The 17,057-nt window shown below is 38.6% G+C and overlaps 1 protein-coding gene across 1 annotated transcript in view; it reads left to right on the plus strand.

Moving 5' to 3' along the window:
* LOC136253782 (uncharacterized) overlaps window positions 1-15,685 on the plus strand; it is a 37,721-nt gene extending 22,036 nt beyond the window's left edge. The window contains exons 3-6 of the mRNA XM_066046440.1: window positions 1,501-2,204; window positions 3,662-3,781; window positions 12,112-12,186; window positions 15,575-15,685. Of these exons, the coding sequence (XP_065902512.1) occupies window positions 1,501-2,204; window positions 3,662-3,781; window positions 12,112-12,186; window positions 15,575-15,685 (1,010 nt within the window). The remainder of the gene's footprint in view (window positions 1-1,500; window positions 2,205-3,661; window positions 3,782-12,111; window positions 12,187-15,574) is intronic.
* Window positions 15,686-17,057: the final 1,372 nt, after the last annotated feature.

The following is a 17,057-nucleotide window of genomic DNA, read 5'->3' on the forward strand; positions in this document are numbered from 1 at the left end:
ACCACATGGGACTCAACTTTATTAGACATTCATTTCTCAAATAAAATTTTTACCGAATGCAAATTATTAAGTAAATTGCTAAATTAATATTTTGTTCATAAAAAAATTTGCTTATGTATGTACGGTAATTGAGCTGTAGTAAATGCACTGGCTTCATTTCACTGTCAAGTCAGTAATTAAATAAAAGCGTATCATTCTTTGAGATGAACAAAGTTTTGAATGTACATGTATTTATACATGCAAAGGTATGAAATCTTTCATATTTTGAAATAAATTGTGCTTAGTTTTAGCTTTAAAACCAGGCATTTTAAAGATGTACATACGTATGTGCCACTTTCTTTAAACATGCTGCTAGTCCCATAAATATGCCACAGACTGCAGAGAATGCATCATATCACAGGATGTACTGGTTGCAGTTTCGCAGACCACAACAAGTTATACATAATACATTGGCCATAGTATACAATATACTGTACAGTATATTGCACTGGCTGTGGTTTTTGTGCAACACTGCACCAGTGCAGGCAGTCGATATTGCAATGACCCAGTACCTAAGACTGCACAGTTTTACGTGTCCACAGTGTTTGCTTTTGCAATCACCACTGATTACAGGCTGGCTAATTGTATCGGTAAAATGTTTGTCTGTGGTCCCACAATTGTTTTATTTTACTCAGGTATTGTTGAAGTCCACTGAGTGCTTTTGTGCTCACAAAGATCCCAGGGGATCAAATGATACTATATTTGCTGGGAATATTGGTGCCAAACAATGATGCTATAGCACATACATGTACAAAGCCCTGCACTATAGGTCAAGTGTAATATTTAAGGTGTCCTTACTTCACTCTGAGGACTTTTGTCATTCTCAAGATTCCCTTTTTTTGCATTCGATGCATAAACTAAAAGTACATACTGAAATTTATTGGTTAATTCACAATGAAAATTTGAGAAACTTTTAAATCCTCTTTGTTGGACCTAATTAGTTTCTCTGGCATTGCTACATGATGTAAAGCTTACCAAATTTTCAGTAATCAATGATGATAAAAACTTGCACTTTGCTGGGTTTGCCATAATGATTTTCTTCTCATTTTTTGTCTTTGGCAAAGAAGGGTGGCACAAGGGAAAACTTACCAACCATGGATATTTTTGATTTACCTTGTGAATATTATGGTGCAGGTCTCGACTCCGCATTCAAGTGCATTAAGTTATGTATATCCATTTATTGCTCCTGAAAATCCAAAATATGGTTACTATACTACAAAGCAAATCAATATTTCTGTTGCTACTACAATAGTTCTGTTGCTACTACTTTGTAGTGCCAAAAACTCTACAAGCACATTGGAGATAATAAAATTTAAAATGTGCTTTTGTGTTGGATTTTCACAGATCTGGCTATGCTTAAAGAAATGTTTAAGTCTACAATTCTAACATGTGCTATGTATGTTTGCAATATTTGTATGACATACGTAATCTCATAATATGCTGTATTTTATTTCACAACAGATGTTCAAGTGAAATTGCAAACAACCAATGAGACTTCTGTATTTGAACCTACTGTTGAATTTGGAGCACTGGTGTCTGATATCCAAGATATACTTGAAGAAAAGTTCAAGTCAAACCTAAATAAATTGAAAACAATTTGTTTTAATCTCCGATCCAAAGAAAATGCTCTTCTGTTCAATTCACAAGAAATTGCTAAAATCAAAGAATGCTCAACAGTTTATGATCTCTTCTTTGAGCTTCGTGGGTACTGGAGATATGACTGTCATTCTCTCTTACTGATGATGGTAAAAAAATCGGGATCTAAGGAAGCAATGGAAAAAATAAAAATATTCAGGAGCAAGATGAAGTCTCATCAGAAATTGAAGGAAATTTATGACCACTCACAATCAGGCCAGACCTCACTTCCAGATGGTTATAGTAAGATGGTAGGTATTGTTGAGAAGTATTATGATGACATCACCCTGGAGGAGTGTGAGGAAATTGAGAAGATGTTGTTAAGCTATTTTGGTGGTCCAGCACTTCGTCCTCCCACATATGAACCATCAGATTCCATCAAGATCACCTGGTATATTCCAACTGAAGCTGTTGATGAAGTGCTTAAAAGAACACACCAGGCTACAGAAATATTCCCGTATTTGTTTATTTCATTTTTTGAAGTTGCCGGAATTGTGATATGGAACACGAAGTGGCCATACTCACTGACAGTGAGTGCATATTAATAATACTAGCCTTTTGCTAGTAGCTATCATAAAATTATGTTGTTTCAAAATGATAAAAATTAACTTTGCATATACACTGCTGCATACACTGCTATGTACACTGCCACAGGTGTATGTAGCATTTATTTATCCATGTGCACTGCGTTGTTAGTGAATTCATAAAAAGGTTTTTTACAGGAGTGTCGTAAAAAAATTATTAGGGCTGCAATGATTCTAGTATGTGTATCAGACTATCAGTATCAGGCTGACACTACTGTTTAAAAAAATAATAGAATTGAACATCATTATACATTGCAGGTACTGGTTGTATACTTACCTTATCACATAACATACAGTACAGTAGTATTGTATGCTAGGGATCATGGCTTTTCTAGTCAAAAATGTTACCCTACAACCAGCCTCACAATACCTTCATGAAACCTTGGCAGTATTGGTTAGAAGCCCAAAAGTACCTTCAGCATGATCTGAAATGCTTCCAAAATGTTACAAAATTAAAAATATTTATACAGTGTATTTAGTGGAATTTTCTACTGCCTGACTGCCTGCCTGCCTGCCTGCCTGCCTGCCTGCCTGCCTGCCTGCCTGCCTGCCTGCCTGCCTGCCTGCCTGCCTGCCTGCCTGCCTGCCTGCCTGCCTGCCTGCCTGCCTGCCTGCCTGACTGACTGACTGACTGACTGCCTGACTGACTGACTGACTGACTGACTGACTGACTGACTGACAGGCTGACTGACTGACTGATTGACCGACTGACTGACTGACCGACTGACTAATTTCTTCAGACAAGCATAACTCAATAACGGCTAATAATACGGGCTTGATGTTTTCACTGTTCAACATTGTATCAACCCGACTGGTGCCTTTTGGCATATTGCAGCATATACAATGCATGGTTACCTGTGTCCTCTTTGTATCCTATCTATATCTTTGCTGACAGTGCAAGGTGTTGATTCATGGTAATGCCACATGATGGCTTCCCCATGTTTGACAGGAATTGTCCAAGATTTTGTTGTGACTGGATTTATTGCAGAGGTCTTTCTCCGAGTGTTATTTGTTTGTAACGCTGTGTAACAGGCTGAACATAGCTAGCTGAAAACAAAGTGTAATGATGACTTACCTAATTCAGAAATTGATAGTTGGGGCACGCATTCAGATGAGGCTGTCACCATTCCTTCCATTCTAATGTGGTATACATGAGTTCAACAGTCATAATAATGTTACAGAAAACTTGAAGAAACAATTAAGAATTTTAAGTTTGTTTAGGGATCATAGAAAAAAGTAGTCAAACAAGGGAGGTCACCTATGCCTGAAGAAATACTAGTGGACATTCAATCCCTAATCCAGTTGTATGTAGGTATTGACTGAAGTAGGGATTTAATGTCCACTAGTGCATCTTAAGGTGTATTTTAGTAATGGAAATGAAATGAATTTGTCACACCATATAGGAATTGCAACAAGACAATAAATGGAAAGGAGATGCTTTGTCTGTGAAAGAAAGAGAGCTTGGTTCACTAAAAGCTACTGTTGAACAGCTGGGCTCTGAAAATAAAGAATTACAAAGACAGGTGTGCATTACAGTGAATCATTTTGTTGATTATACAGTGTAGTTACATATGTATGTATGTACAGTATGTATTATGTCTGAATTTAGATATACATACACAGGATAAACATACATGTACAGCAATTGGGTTGGTCATTTCATGCAGGTGTCTCAGTTAAAAGAAGATCTTAAAAAGCAAGGCCAAAGCTTTACATCAACTGTTAATGAAAAAGATGAGGTATGCAGACATACAGTATGTGTGCAAAGGGGCAATTGTACTTAAAGCATTGGGGCATTAAAACTATTTACCGTATTGCCTCAAAATACGACCTGGGCGTTTATTTCTTTCAAGCAAGTTTTTACCCCGGCTACTAAACAAGACCGGCGACTACACAAGACCAGCATTTATATACCTGATCAGCATTCACAAGTCAACTTCATACCATGGTGTTGTACTCTCCTGGACTCTCCTTGATGTTTCCCTTAGCATATTTCACAGATTCAAGCTGAAAAGGAACTGTATAAAATGTTCTTCACTTCAATGTTTATACCACCACCAGGAATTATTATAAATAATGACTGCACTAGACGTTTATTTGAGTTTATTCGAGACCTGGTGTTTATTTTTGTTATGATGCTGTATACCTGGCGTTTATGCAAGACCGACCATAATTTGAGGCAATACAGTAATATTAGTTTACTAAAAAAATTAAGGTTACCGCATAACACATGTACATATGTGACTGGTAAACTGGTCTTATCACCCATGATAGCAGATTTGATTTTTTCACCGAATACACAAGGCTAACATGAATAATCACAATCATAATCAGCTAGACTTGAGTGATCTGCTTTTCCCAAGTATATTGATGAACCATACAAGTGATCTAGGACCTTAATGTAGCTCTGGCCAGCCTGGGATTGGTTGCACATGGTTACACAGCTCCATGGTGTTGAATAGGGACCTCTGTTGTAAATGTCCTTTCATTTTAGCCAGTTTTGTGACCTGAATATCACATAACTTGGCCTAAACAGCCTCTTGCAATCCTCTAACTCCCTTCCACCCACTCTTTTGAGCTCAGTCAGCATTGAGTTAATTTAAACTATCTACATATGTGACCAGATGATTTTACAAAACCGACCCAAATCATACATGAGGCAAAATCAAACTAACACCACCAGTGGATAGCTATACTATTGTATTGGTAGTTGTGACACTCAGCACCACTCAAACTACTCAAGGCTGGTTTCAACAGATGTCTTTTCTGGGGGCTGTATAGAGCTCAAATGGCGGTTTTAGGCCTTGTGAAGGACCTGGCTTGGCAAGAATCAGTAGTTTACTGGTGGACAGCCTGACAATGTTGGACAGACATTTTTTGTGTAGATTTTGCTACATATCAACCACTAAGGAGCCAGCACAGCCTTGTAATCTTGTCTCTGGACTCCAATCGTGGTCTGTCTCCATTTTGAGGTCTAACCCTTGCCCACCCCTCCACTCCCCACCCTCCACCCCTTTGTGAGCACTCGTGATACTACTTCACTCGTCCAACAGCTCAGATTTTCTATCTTATTTGGTGGGAAACTCTACAGGCAGCTACAAGTACTGGAAGTGGTTTGAAAGGTAACAGATTGATGCATTGATCTTTAGTGTAAATTTCATACGCGTGCTTGCTATCCCTGGAGAGCTATGCTGGCTTGAATTCTTTAAAACCGTTTATCTCGAAACTTCTAATGTGCTATTTGGATTGTTTTTCCAAAATCCAGTCACATATAATGGTCGGGAAATTTGCTATTGGCTACTTGTACAATGGATGCTCTGGAAGGTATGAAAATTTGGTACATGTACCTTCAACCGTTGGCAAGCTACAACACACCGAACATTTGAAACCGGCACTTCTTTATACTTTTAAATAGGTGAGAAGACTGGTTTTTGCAGATTGGGTCACATATATGTGTATTTAAAAATCCCAGTGCATGTACATGCTGTGTTGTGCTATAACTACTATACACCAAACAGCTCTGCTACTGGGTGATAAGTTTGTTATATCATCCATGGTTATAACTAACTGATCATCCTATATAGTGATACTCACACTGGTGTGTGGAGTTGGGGGTAACACGTTAAATAAATAATGCGTTACTTATGTAACACGTTACATAATAATTATTACTTTTGTAGTAACAAAGTAATATAGCAAAATATGCTATAAAAACAGGTAATATAACTCAAGTTACTTTACTTACAAATGTAACACATTACCAAAGTTACTGTAGCAAGTCTAATATTACATAATATTATTACTACAAGTAACAAAGTTACTAATCTCATTAGTAATCCACTGAGTAACACCTAGCCACAATGAAGTAATGAATGAAGTTTATTCACCAGCTTCTTACTTATAACCAAGATTTGCACATTGTCCAACAACGCAATCATGCCATGTGATAAGGTGGTAGTTTCACACGTGACAGCTTAAAGCTGTGGACACAAAGTTATGTAGTTCAGTTGTAAGTAATATATATGTAATGCGTTATTTTAAAAATTAATTGCTCCAACACTGTTGGTGTGTGATGTCATAACTGTAACCAATGTGTTTAGAATGTTCTAGAATGATCTCATGATAAAGCACGTGCAATATTGCACAAGATCATGTGGTTGTCTAATTATATTACATCTCTATCATTACAAAAAGGAGTGTGCTATGGAGTACACAAATTCAAAATTCCTTACAGTGCTCTGATCAAATTTAAGTAAAACCGGGCAGTGTTTGCTATGTATGCATTACAGTTATGTGTATTGGTTGATAAATCAAACTGGCACCCTGATAGTTCGTTGGGAATGTCTTGGCAGGCAGGCAGGCAGGCAGGCAGGCAGGCAGGCAGGCAGGCAGGCAGGCAGGCAGGCAGGCAGGCAGGCAGGCAGGCAGGCAGGCAGGCAGGCAGGCAGGCAGGCAGGCAGGCAGGCAGGCAGGCAGGCAGGCAGGCAGGCAGGCAGGCAGGCAGGCAGGCAGGCAGGCAGGCAGGCAGGCAGGCAGGCAGGCAGGCAGGCAGGCAGGCAGGCAGGCAGGCAGGCAGGCAGGCAGGCAGGCAGGCAGGCAGGCAGGCAGGCAGGCAGGCAGGCAGGCAGGCAGGCAGGCAGGCAGGCAGGCAGGCAGGCAGGCAGGCAGGCAGGCAGGCAGGCAGGCAGGCAGGCAGGCAGGCAGGCAGGCAGGCAGGCAAAGGTTGGATCTAATATGACCGGTAAAACTGACTCATGGTTATCACAGTTTTCTCTGACTGATTCACTTGGATCACTTTCATATGATTGATCGTTGAGGAAATCGTCAACACTTGTGTTAATACTTGTACCACCTATCACCCTTCTTATATAGATCCTTTTTATTTTTGCGATATTGTTGCCCTTGCTGTGTTAAAATCTAGTGTTCCCCCGATAATTGGATCGGTATCGTATCGGAGCCGGTATTTCACCCCTTCTAGGTATTTGTCCAGTTTCACTTTAGGATATTTAGCTCAAAGATTTTCGCTTAGGCTCCTAGGCTATGGGTAAACACCTCGAACAGGCTCTGCCTTCTGTGTACACCTTCCAGTGCCTAACTGGTAAAGTAGATAATAATAACATAACATAACATTGGGCTTTTGGTATCGATCGGTATCGGCTATTTAGGTATTCCGATACCAATTAATAGGCCAATCGTCATAATCATAACTATCATCGTTAATGCAACGCTAGGAAAACGTGAAATATAACAGGTTGGAAATAGTGTTGATCATTATTCTAGCATAAAGGTACAGGAATTGCTTTGTTAAACATTGAGCAACTGCTACTTGCTATGTAGATCGAAATACTCTAATAGTACAGTCACTGCACAATAAAATATTCTAATAGAGCAGTCACACATAGCCAGCTTGAGAGGTGTGTAAATTGTATGGCAATTATCAGTATCAGTATCTATATTGGGGAAAATTTACTGCTAGGTATTGGTATTGGATTGGTAGGTATTTTTCTGCATCGGTGAACCCTAATGTAAACGAGGGCCTGTTTGGTTCATACTGGTCACTTTAACTGGCTTCCATTTGCGATCTTTTGTTGTCATCAGTACTGAGTCTCCAATATCAAGGCTTTTCAATGGTTTTGTATGTTGGTTATAATACAGTCTTTATTGTCTTTGGTGTTGTTGAAGTTCCTTCTGTTCTGTTATTGGCTTGACTGTTTCTGGCTTTTGCAAAGTGCTTGAAGTGGGTATGAGAGTCTTTGTTCATATACCCATAAATGGATCAACTTCAACATTTTGGGTTGCATGGCTTTAGGGATTATAATCTTTTCACCTTTGAAAAGGATTCCATCACTAAATAATATCTGTTCCTGGAATTACCAATATATAAATACTGAGTTGGAACTTTTGACTTGTGATCTGGCCAGCCTTCCATAGTTAGTTGCATTAATTGCTGTAAAGCTGAGTCAGCTTGAGTTGTTGATTGAAATTGCTCTAGTTTAGAAGTTGAAATTGGCAATGCTGATATTACATTTACTTCAAAATCAAATGACGTGGGGCTGTCAGGCTGTTCTGGTATGCTCTTGATACTGTACTGCTCAAATGTAACATTATCTCGCGAGAGTGCGAGCAGTTTAAAAATGAACTGACTAAAGGGCATGGCACCCGTTACATTTGGGGGGAATACTTGAAAGTGAAATGGATGCCATGCCCTTAAATTATCACAGATTTTAATCATTCGCACTTTCATGAGACGATGTTACATTTCAGCGGTACTGTAGGGTGTCAGCAATCACTAGCTGTTTTCCAAGGCGGTATACAAGTCTGATTGACCCAAACCTTTGGAAGCCATATTAAAGAAGTAACTCCATCAAGCACCAGCTAGACTCCAAAGTAATCGCAAGCTTTCTAGATTATATCAAATTAGATGCAGAACCACATTTAACTTTCTGCAATTGACACTGCAGCAAACATAAGTCGCTATTATACTTGTCTTCTCTATTTGCAGTTTTCAAGGAACCATACAAGTACAATTTGTGTCATACGTTGATATCATCAATGACTTGGGTTGTGTCCTCTAACACATGTGTAGCAAGTGTGATTGCTTACTTCATATGTGATACTGTAGTGTACAGATATGCAGGATATAATATTATGCAGAGTATGGCTGGCTCCACATACAGAGATATACATTGTGCATATACCCCGTAGATGCATACATAATGTTAATGTCATTGGATTACGCATGTTGGTACAATCATAATGTTGAAGCTATTCAAAGTAGTTTCCCTTGGACTGTTAGAGCATTTCCCACAACCAATGCTGTAAAGCTACATAATTTTGCGCCTGCACATTACGTATAGTATTATACATTGTAACATGCATATTCTATAGTAGCTTTGCAGTAGATTTTCATAGTAAGACCAATAAACACCACAATTGTTGAGTAAAAATGGCTACACAAAAAGTCACCAAAAAGTCATTTTCCCTGATGAGATATACGTATCTGGACTCTTGATATGTTATAGAGCTCATTTGTCTATTATAGAATCTATTTAGAAAGGTTGAACTATACATATGTATTAAGACACACGGTAGTGTGTCGTGCGGCCCAAGAAGTCGGCGCGCCACACCGTGAGTATAATATTAACAGGAAGAAAGAAAACGCAATTTTCACACCTATGTAGCTCTGTGATCCCTTATCTGATTGGAACCAAATTTGCTAGGGACGTGCCGCCCAGTTAAGGGAGTCTACATACCACATTTGAAGAAAATCGCTCCAACCATTTCCGAGATACGAGTGAACAAAATTTCGTTTTAATTTCTTCGTTTTTTTTCTTCATCTTCTTCATTTCGCACACTTCGCAAAATTCGCCATAAAACACGAATGCGTGCTCGGATTTGGCTGAAATTTGGCACACTTATAGGGCTCATTAAGGCGGATCTCCGTACCAACTTTGGTAGGAATCCGATGAACATTTACGGAGTTATGACCGATTATGTGCGTAAAATAAGGTTGAAGGTCTGTCACGCCTACAGGGTAAACCCCTTGGAGGAATCAGTTGAAAATTGATATGTAGATGATGGAGCAACCATCGTAGGAGTGCCTTTTTGTGGTTTGAAAGGAATCGAGATAAAGACCATGGAGATATGACACATAACTGTAATCTTTGTAACTACGTAGCTAAATTCATTTTATGATTGCTTTTCTTTTCCTGAGCATATCAGCTGTGCTGTCTGCTCAGTAACAATAATAATAAAAAAAACCCAACCTGTGTCAAAATTACGCGATCGATTTTTATGAATAAAAAAACTATCAGTTTTCGTGTCTACCAGGCAAACCGCTTAGAACAACGAGCTGAAAATCAGTATATAGCTGGAATAATCATCATAGAAAGTCCTTGCAGTAGTAAAGAAGAATCGGGTTACAAATCACTGAGTTATGATTCGAAAGCAAGGGGTACGACACCTCTACAAATCACGTACGCCCTTCAGTTCCAAATCACAAATCTCCAGCGATTCGCCCACGCAAGTAATTAATGCTACTTGAAAACTAGTCTCGAAAATATATTTATAAACAATACAAGCTTACAGTGATACAATACTAGTTCTTAATCAAGAACTAATGTCCTTCAGGACCCAGTAATAGCCTTAGAAATCACCTATGGCAATCACACGTGACGTTTCAAATCACAAATCCAATTTCAAATCACAAATCAAGTTTCAAATCACAAAGTGATTTCAAATCACGTACAGATTTGCGAAGGTGTCGGACCCCTTGTTCGAAAGGCAACTACGTGCAGCAAATGCGAGATCGAGATACTCTAATAGAACAGCCACCCTAATAAAGCATTCAGCTGCATTTATAATTTACTCAGTTATATTACATTGCAAGTTATTCTGTAGGGAATTCAGCTACAAACAAGTCACCCTGTAGTCAGATCAGCTAGAAGAAGGTACCTAATAGAGAGTTCAGCTACAAAGAAGCCATCATGTAGAGAGTTCAGCTCAAATAAATCACCCTGTAGAGAATTCAGCTACAAACAAATTGCCCTGTAGAGAGATCAGCTAGAAGAAGTTACCCTGTAGAGAGTTCAGTTACAAAGAAGCTGCAAACGAATCACCCAGTAGAAAGTTCCGCTATGAACAGATCACACTGTAGAGAGTTCAGCTAGAAGAAGTCACCTTGTAGAGAGTTCAGTTACAAAAAAAACAATCATGCAATGAGTTTAGCTGCAAACAAATCACCCAGTAGAAAGTTCCGCTATGAACAGATCACACTGTAGAGAGTTCAGTTAGAAACAAGTCATCCTGTAGATAGATCAGCTAGAAGAAGTCACCTTGTAGAGAGTTCAGCTACAAAGAAACCACCATGTAAGAGAGTTCAGCTGCAAACAAATCACCTGTAGAGAGTTCAGCTAGGAACAAGTCATACTGTACAGAGATCAGCTAGAAACTAGTCATCCTGTAGAAAGATCAGCTAGAAGAAGTTACCCTGTAGAGAGTTCAGCTAAAAACAAATCACCCTGTAGAGAGTTCAGCTAGAAACAAGTCACCCTGTAGAGAGATCACCTAGAAACAAGCCACCCGTAGAGAGTTCAGCTAGGAGAAGTTACATTGTAGATAGTTTAGCAGTTCAGATGCAAACAAATTGCCCTGTAGAGAATTCAGCTACAAACAAATCACCCTGTAGAAAGATCAGCTAGAAGAAGTTACCTTGTAGAGAGTTCAGCTACAAACAAATCACCATGTAGAGAGTTCAGCTACAAACAAGTCATCTGGTAGAGAGATCAGCTAGAAGGATCACCTTGCAGGGAGGTCAGCTACAATGAAATCACCCTGCTTCATCTTTTCTTCTTCCTGTGGTAAAGAAAAAAATGATAGGTTAAAAGCCCTAAAGCCAGCCATAGGCCGGCTTTGGGGTATACAAATACAAAAAGAAGTGAAATCTAATCCAAAACAGCCAAGCTGTAAAAAAAGAGTGCGGCCCTTAGAAAGGCTATGGTGAAAAAAGATGTGAAATCCAAGGTGGAGGCCAAGAAATGGCTGTGATGGTAGGTTAATGGTAAAAATTTTAATAACGACAATTCAGGTGAATTTTGTGCCAATTGACCAAGCGGCACCAAATTCAGCTGAATTGTCGTTATTAAAATTTTTACCATTAACCTACCATCACAGCCATTTCTTGGCCTCCACCTTGGATTTCACATCTTTTTTCACCATAGCCTTTCTAAGGGCCGCACTCTTTTTTTACAGCTTGGCTGTTTTGGATTAGATATACATACAGTTATGTACACACATAATTTATATGAAATTATAGCGTCCTTAGAAAACATTGTATGTCTAACTGATTCTTTAGAGAACAGATGCGTCAAGAGATTTTGACAAAAGTTTGATTACAAAGTTAAAAGAAAAGGATGATCAGGTTAACAAGGTATGTATGCATAATAATAGTAGAGCTTTTTGAGATTTAATTATGGCTATTATTGTAAGAAGATATCACTCCATTTCAGCATAGGGTGTAGTCACAAGGTAGGCTTTTATGTATGACAGCAAATTATTATCTAAACCAAAACAGCCAAGCTGTAAAAAAGAGTGTTGCCCCCAAGGTGAAAAAAGATGTGAAATCCAAGGTGGCAGCCAAGAAATGGCTGTAATGGTAGGTCAATGGCCAAAAACTTTAATTTCGACAATGCAGGTGAATTTGTGTTGCCTTCTCCACTAGGATCTGGCACCAAATTCACCTGAATTGTCGTAATTAAAATTTTTGCAATTATCCTACCATCACAGCCATTTGTTGGCCGCCACCTTGGATTTCACATCTTTTTTCACCTTGGAGACCATACTCTATTTTTACAGCTTGGCTGTTTTGGTTTAGATATCACTTCTTTTTGTATTGCAAGTCACAAAGCTGGCCATATGGCTTTGATGCTGCTTCCTTTTAAATTGTAAGGGATTGTGGAAGAAAGGAAGTAATTGTGTGTATAACTTTTGTCTGATGAAATATTTGTATATTTAACATTGAATGATGATTATCACATACTGTAGTTAATAAGGTGACTTCTTACATAACTGAACTGTAGCTGAAACTCTCATTGTTTGTAGCTGAACTCTTTTCAGGGTGATTTGTTTCTAGCTGAACTCTCAACAGGATGATTTGTTTCTAGCTGAACTCTCTACAGGGTGATTTGTTTGCAGCTGAACTCTCTACATGGTGATTCCTTTGTAACTGAACTCTCTGCATGCAAGGTGGCTTGTTCAAGCTGAACTCTCTACAGGGTGGCTGAATTCCCTACAGGGTGATTTGTTTGCAACTGAACTCTCTACAAGATGATTTGTTTCTAGCTGATCTCTCTATAGTGTAACTTGATTGTAACTGAACTCTCTACAGGATGGTTTTTTGTAGCTGATCTCCCTACAGGGTGACTTGTTTCTAGCTGATCTCTCTACAGGGTGACTTGTTTCTATATAGCTGATCTCTGGATGACTTGTTTCTAGCTGATCTCTCTACACGGTGACGTGTTTCTAGCTGAACTCTCTATAGGATTTTGAACTCTCTACAGGATGATTTCTTTGTAGCTGCTCTCTCTACGGGGCGACTTGTTTCTAGCTGATCTCTCTACATGGTGACTTATTTCTAGCTGAACTCTCTATAGGGTTTTGAACTCTCTACAGGATGATTTCTTTGTAGCTGATCCCTCTACAGGGTGACTTGTTTCTAGCTGAACTCTCTATAGGGTTTTGAACTCTCTACAGGATGATTTCTTTGTAGCTGATCCCTCTACAGGGTGACTTGTTTCTAGCTGATCTCTCTACAGGGTGACTTGTTTCTAGCTAGTCTCTCTACAGGGTGAACTTGTTTCTGGCTGAACTCTCTATAGGGTTTTGAACTCTCTATAGGATGATTTCTTTGTAGCTGATCCCTCTACAGGGTGACTTGTTTCTAGCTGATCTCTCTACAGGGTGACTTGTTTCTAGCTAGTCTCTCTACAGGGTGAACTTGTTTCTGGCTGAACTCTCTACAGATGATTTGTTTGCAGCTGAACTCTCTGTATGGTGGTTTCTTTGTAGCAGAACTCTCTAAAAGGTGATTTCTTCTAGCTGATCCCTCTACAAGTTTATCAGTTCGTAGCTGAACTTTCTACAGGGTGATTTGTTTGCAGCTGAACTCTTTATATGATGGTTTCTTTGTAGCTGAGCTCTGTACAAGGTAACTTCTTCTAACTGATCTCTCTATAGGGTGACTTGTTTGTAGCTGAACTATTTGCAGGGTGATTTGTTTGTAGTTGAACTCTCTACAAGGTGACCCTCCTAGCTGATCTCTCTACAGGATACTTTTTCTAGCTCAACTCTGTACAGGGTGATCTGTTCATAGCTGCACTCTCTACAGGGTGATATGTTTGCAGCTGAACTCTCTACATGGTGGTTTCTTTGTAACTAAACTCCCTATAAGGTGATGTCTTGTAGCTGATCTCTCTACTGGATGACTAATTGTTTCTAGCTGATCTCTCTATAGAGTTATAACTTCTCTATAGAGTTATAACATGTTTGTATAGCTGAACTCTTTACAGGGTGGTTTTTTGATTGGTTGCTGAACTCTCCAGCTACACGGTGACCTGTTTGTACTACAGAGTGACTTTTTTGTAGCTGAACTCTCTACAGAGTGACTTACTTGTAGCTGAACATTGCATAAAGTAACTTGTTTGTAGCTGATCTAGATGAACTCTCTACTGGGTAGCTTTTTTGTAGCCAAACCCTTTACGCAGTGACTTGTTTGTAGCTGAATTCTCTACAGAGTGACTTGTTGTCTCTACAAGGTAACTTGTTTATAGCTGAATTCTCTTCAGTGTGACTTATAATGTTCTGAATCTCCACAGCAACATATTTGTAGCGGAACTCTCTACAGGGTGACTTGCTTGTAACTGAATCGTCCATCTCGCATATGCTACACATAGTTGGCTTTGGAATCAGAACTAAGTGGTTTGTAATCCGATTCTTCTGTACTGCTGAAAGGACTTTCTATGATAATTATTCCAGCTACACACCGATTTTCTGCTCACTGCTCTAAGTGGTTTGTCTGGCAGGCGTGAAAAGTAATAGTTTTTTTTATTCATAAAATCTATCACGTAATTGTGACACAGGTTGGGTTTTGTGTCATATCTCAATGGCCTTTAACTGGATTCCTTTCAATCCACAAAAAGGTACTCCTACGATAGTTACTCCATCTACATAGCAATTTTTGGCTCATTCCTTTAAGCGGTTTACCTGTGGACATGACAGACCTTCGACTTTATTTTACGCAAATAATCGGTAATAACTCCGTGAATGTTCATCGGATTCCTACCACACTTGGTACTGAGATTCACCTTAATGAGCCCTTTAAGTGTGCCAAATTTCATCCTGATTAGAGCACGCATTCATGTTTTATGGCGGATTTTGCAAAGTGTGCGAAAAGAAGAAGTAGAACTTAGAAGAAGAAAAGAATAAAGAAAAAAACCCAAACTTTGGCCACTCATATCTCGGAAATGGCTGGAGCGATTTTCTTCAAATTTGGAATGTGGAATTCCCTACCTAGCTGGCAATTCTGCACCAACTTTGGTTTCAATCGGATAAGGAATCACGGAGCTACAAAGGTGTGAAAATCGCATTTACTTTCTTCCTATAAATATACTCATGGTGTGGCGCGCCTGATTCTTGGGCCGCACGACAAACTACCGTGTGTCTTGATTCAATACAATAAACACCTGCATTCATTTTGTATTTACTATAGAGAATACAATGTTTATTAGAACAATCACACCTCTTAATCTGCACATATATAGCTCTCTCAAGAAATTAGTCTGGCAAGGCCATCCCTTCGATTAGAAATGAAGGGTCTAGCATCACATACTTTGTGTAATGGAATGCAGTTTTATGTCATCATAACCACATGAAATAAATTCCTTTGTTTTACTATTATCAATATTAATATTATATAATGTATTTTCAAGTCAAGAGGTTGGTAAAGCATGCACAGACTGTAGTGTGGCTTTTGAAAGAGATATCTCTGTACATGATCGTGATTACTATCACAAAATGCAAAAACAAGTTCGTATGAGAATTAGCAACCAAGCATATAATCTTATTGGTTGCTCCATTCTCATAATGTCACAAGTACGTGATGCTAGACAGACCAGACCCTTCATTTCTAATCCAGGGGTGGCCATGCCAGACTAGTACTAACTCAGGACAAGCAGAAAGATATTCTAATAAAGCAGTCACAAGAACAGCTACATGTATATCATAGCTATGCTGTAACAAAAAACTAGTACAATGAAAAAATTAATAAAAATGAAGTATAGGGTTCCAGTAGTGAAACTAGATACATGAATGATGTAGCTATTACAACATAATTATAATAGTTATGTGAGAAAATCCGGCATTGGTGAATGGTATATAACATGCCAATGTAGAGATCCCTTAACTTTGTTTTAATAGCTACTATCATTAATTGTTTTGCTACTTTTTATTGCTGGTACCCTACTAGTATTTTTGGGGATGTGATAGTGTAGTCACATACACCTAAATTAAGTAACTACCTTCATTGCATGAAAATAGCTACCAAATCAACATTGATACTAGCAGAGAAAGGAAGTGCCCAAGACATATTTGTCACTCATAAAGCTTCACAACTTGTTGCACCTGTATGGCACTATACAGCTATTATCGGTGCTTTTTAAAAAGAGATCATGTAATTGAAAACCACTGCATAACTGCAAATTTGATCAGTTTGTCATGGCCTTAGCCACTATACAAGAATTATTGTCAACACCAATGAAAAATTCATCAATTAATAGCATTTCAGAAATGTAGACTGATGACTATACAAAACAGTGAATTCAGGGTTGTAGTACAGTATCATGCATGCATGCAGTACGGAAGTATTTTTGGGGTGAGTTTGCATAAGGTCGAGTGTTGATACTTTAAAAGCACAGCATTGTAACAGCAGTACAAAAGTGCTGTCTTCTTTAGTATAGTATATAGATGGGTGATAACTCACGCTAATAGGTCCTTTTAGTTAATTGTATGCTGATACTTATATATAATTATGGAAATTACTGCTGGTATGGGTGCCAATAATTGTGGGATTGTTATCCTGGTGAATCCTTGTTTGTGATTTTATTTTTCAGTCTTTTGTTAAATGTTTTATTCATTTGAATCATTTCCTACAAAAGAAATTGACTGTATTATCAAGTTGCACTAAAATTATTCTTAAAAGAGGTCCAAACATGATTTCAGTACTTGATTATATCAAGAATATTTTGA

Source organism: Dysidea avara, chromosome 4, assembly GCF_963678975.1.
Source record: "Dysidea avara chromosome 4, odDysAvar1.4, whole genome shotgun sequence".
Classification (NCBI taxonomy): Eukaryota; Metazoa; Porifera; class Demospongiae; order Dictyoceratida; family Dysideidae; genus Dysidea; species Dysidea avara.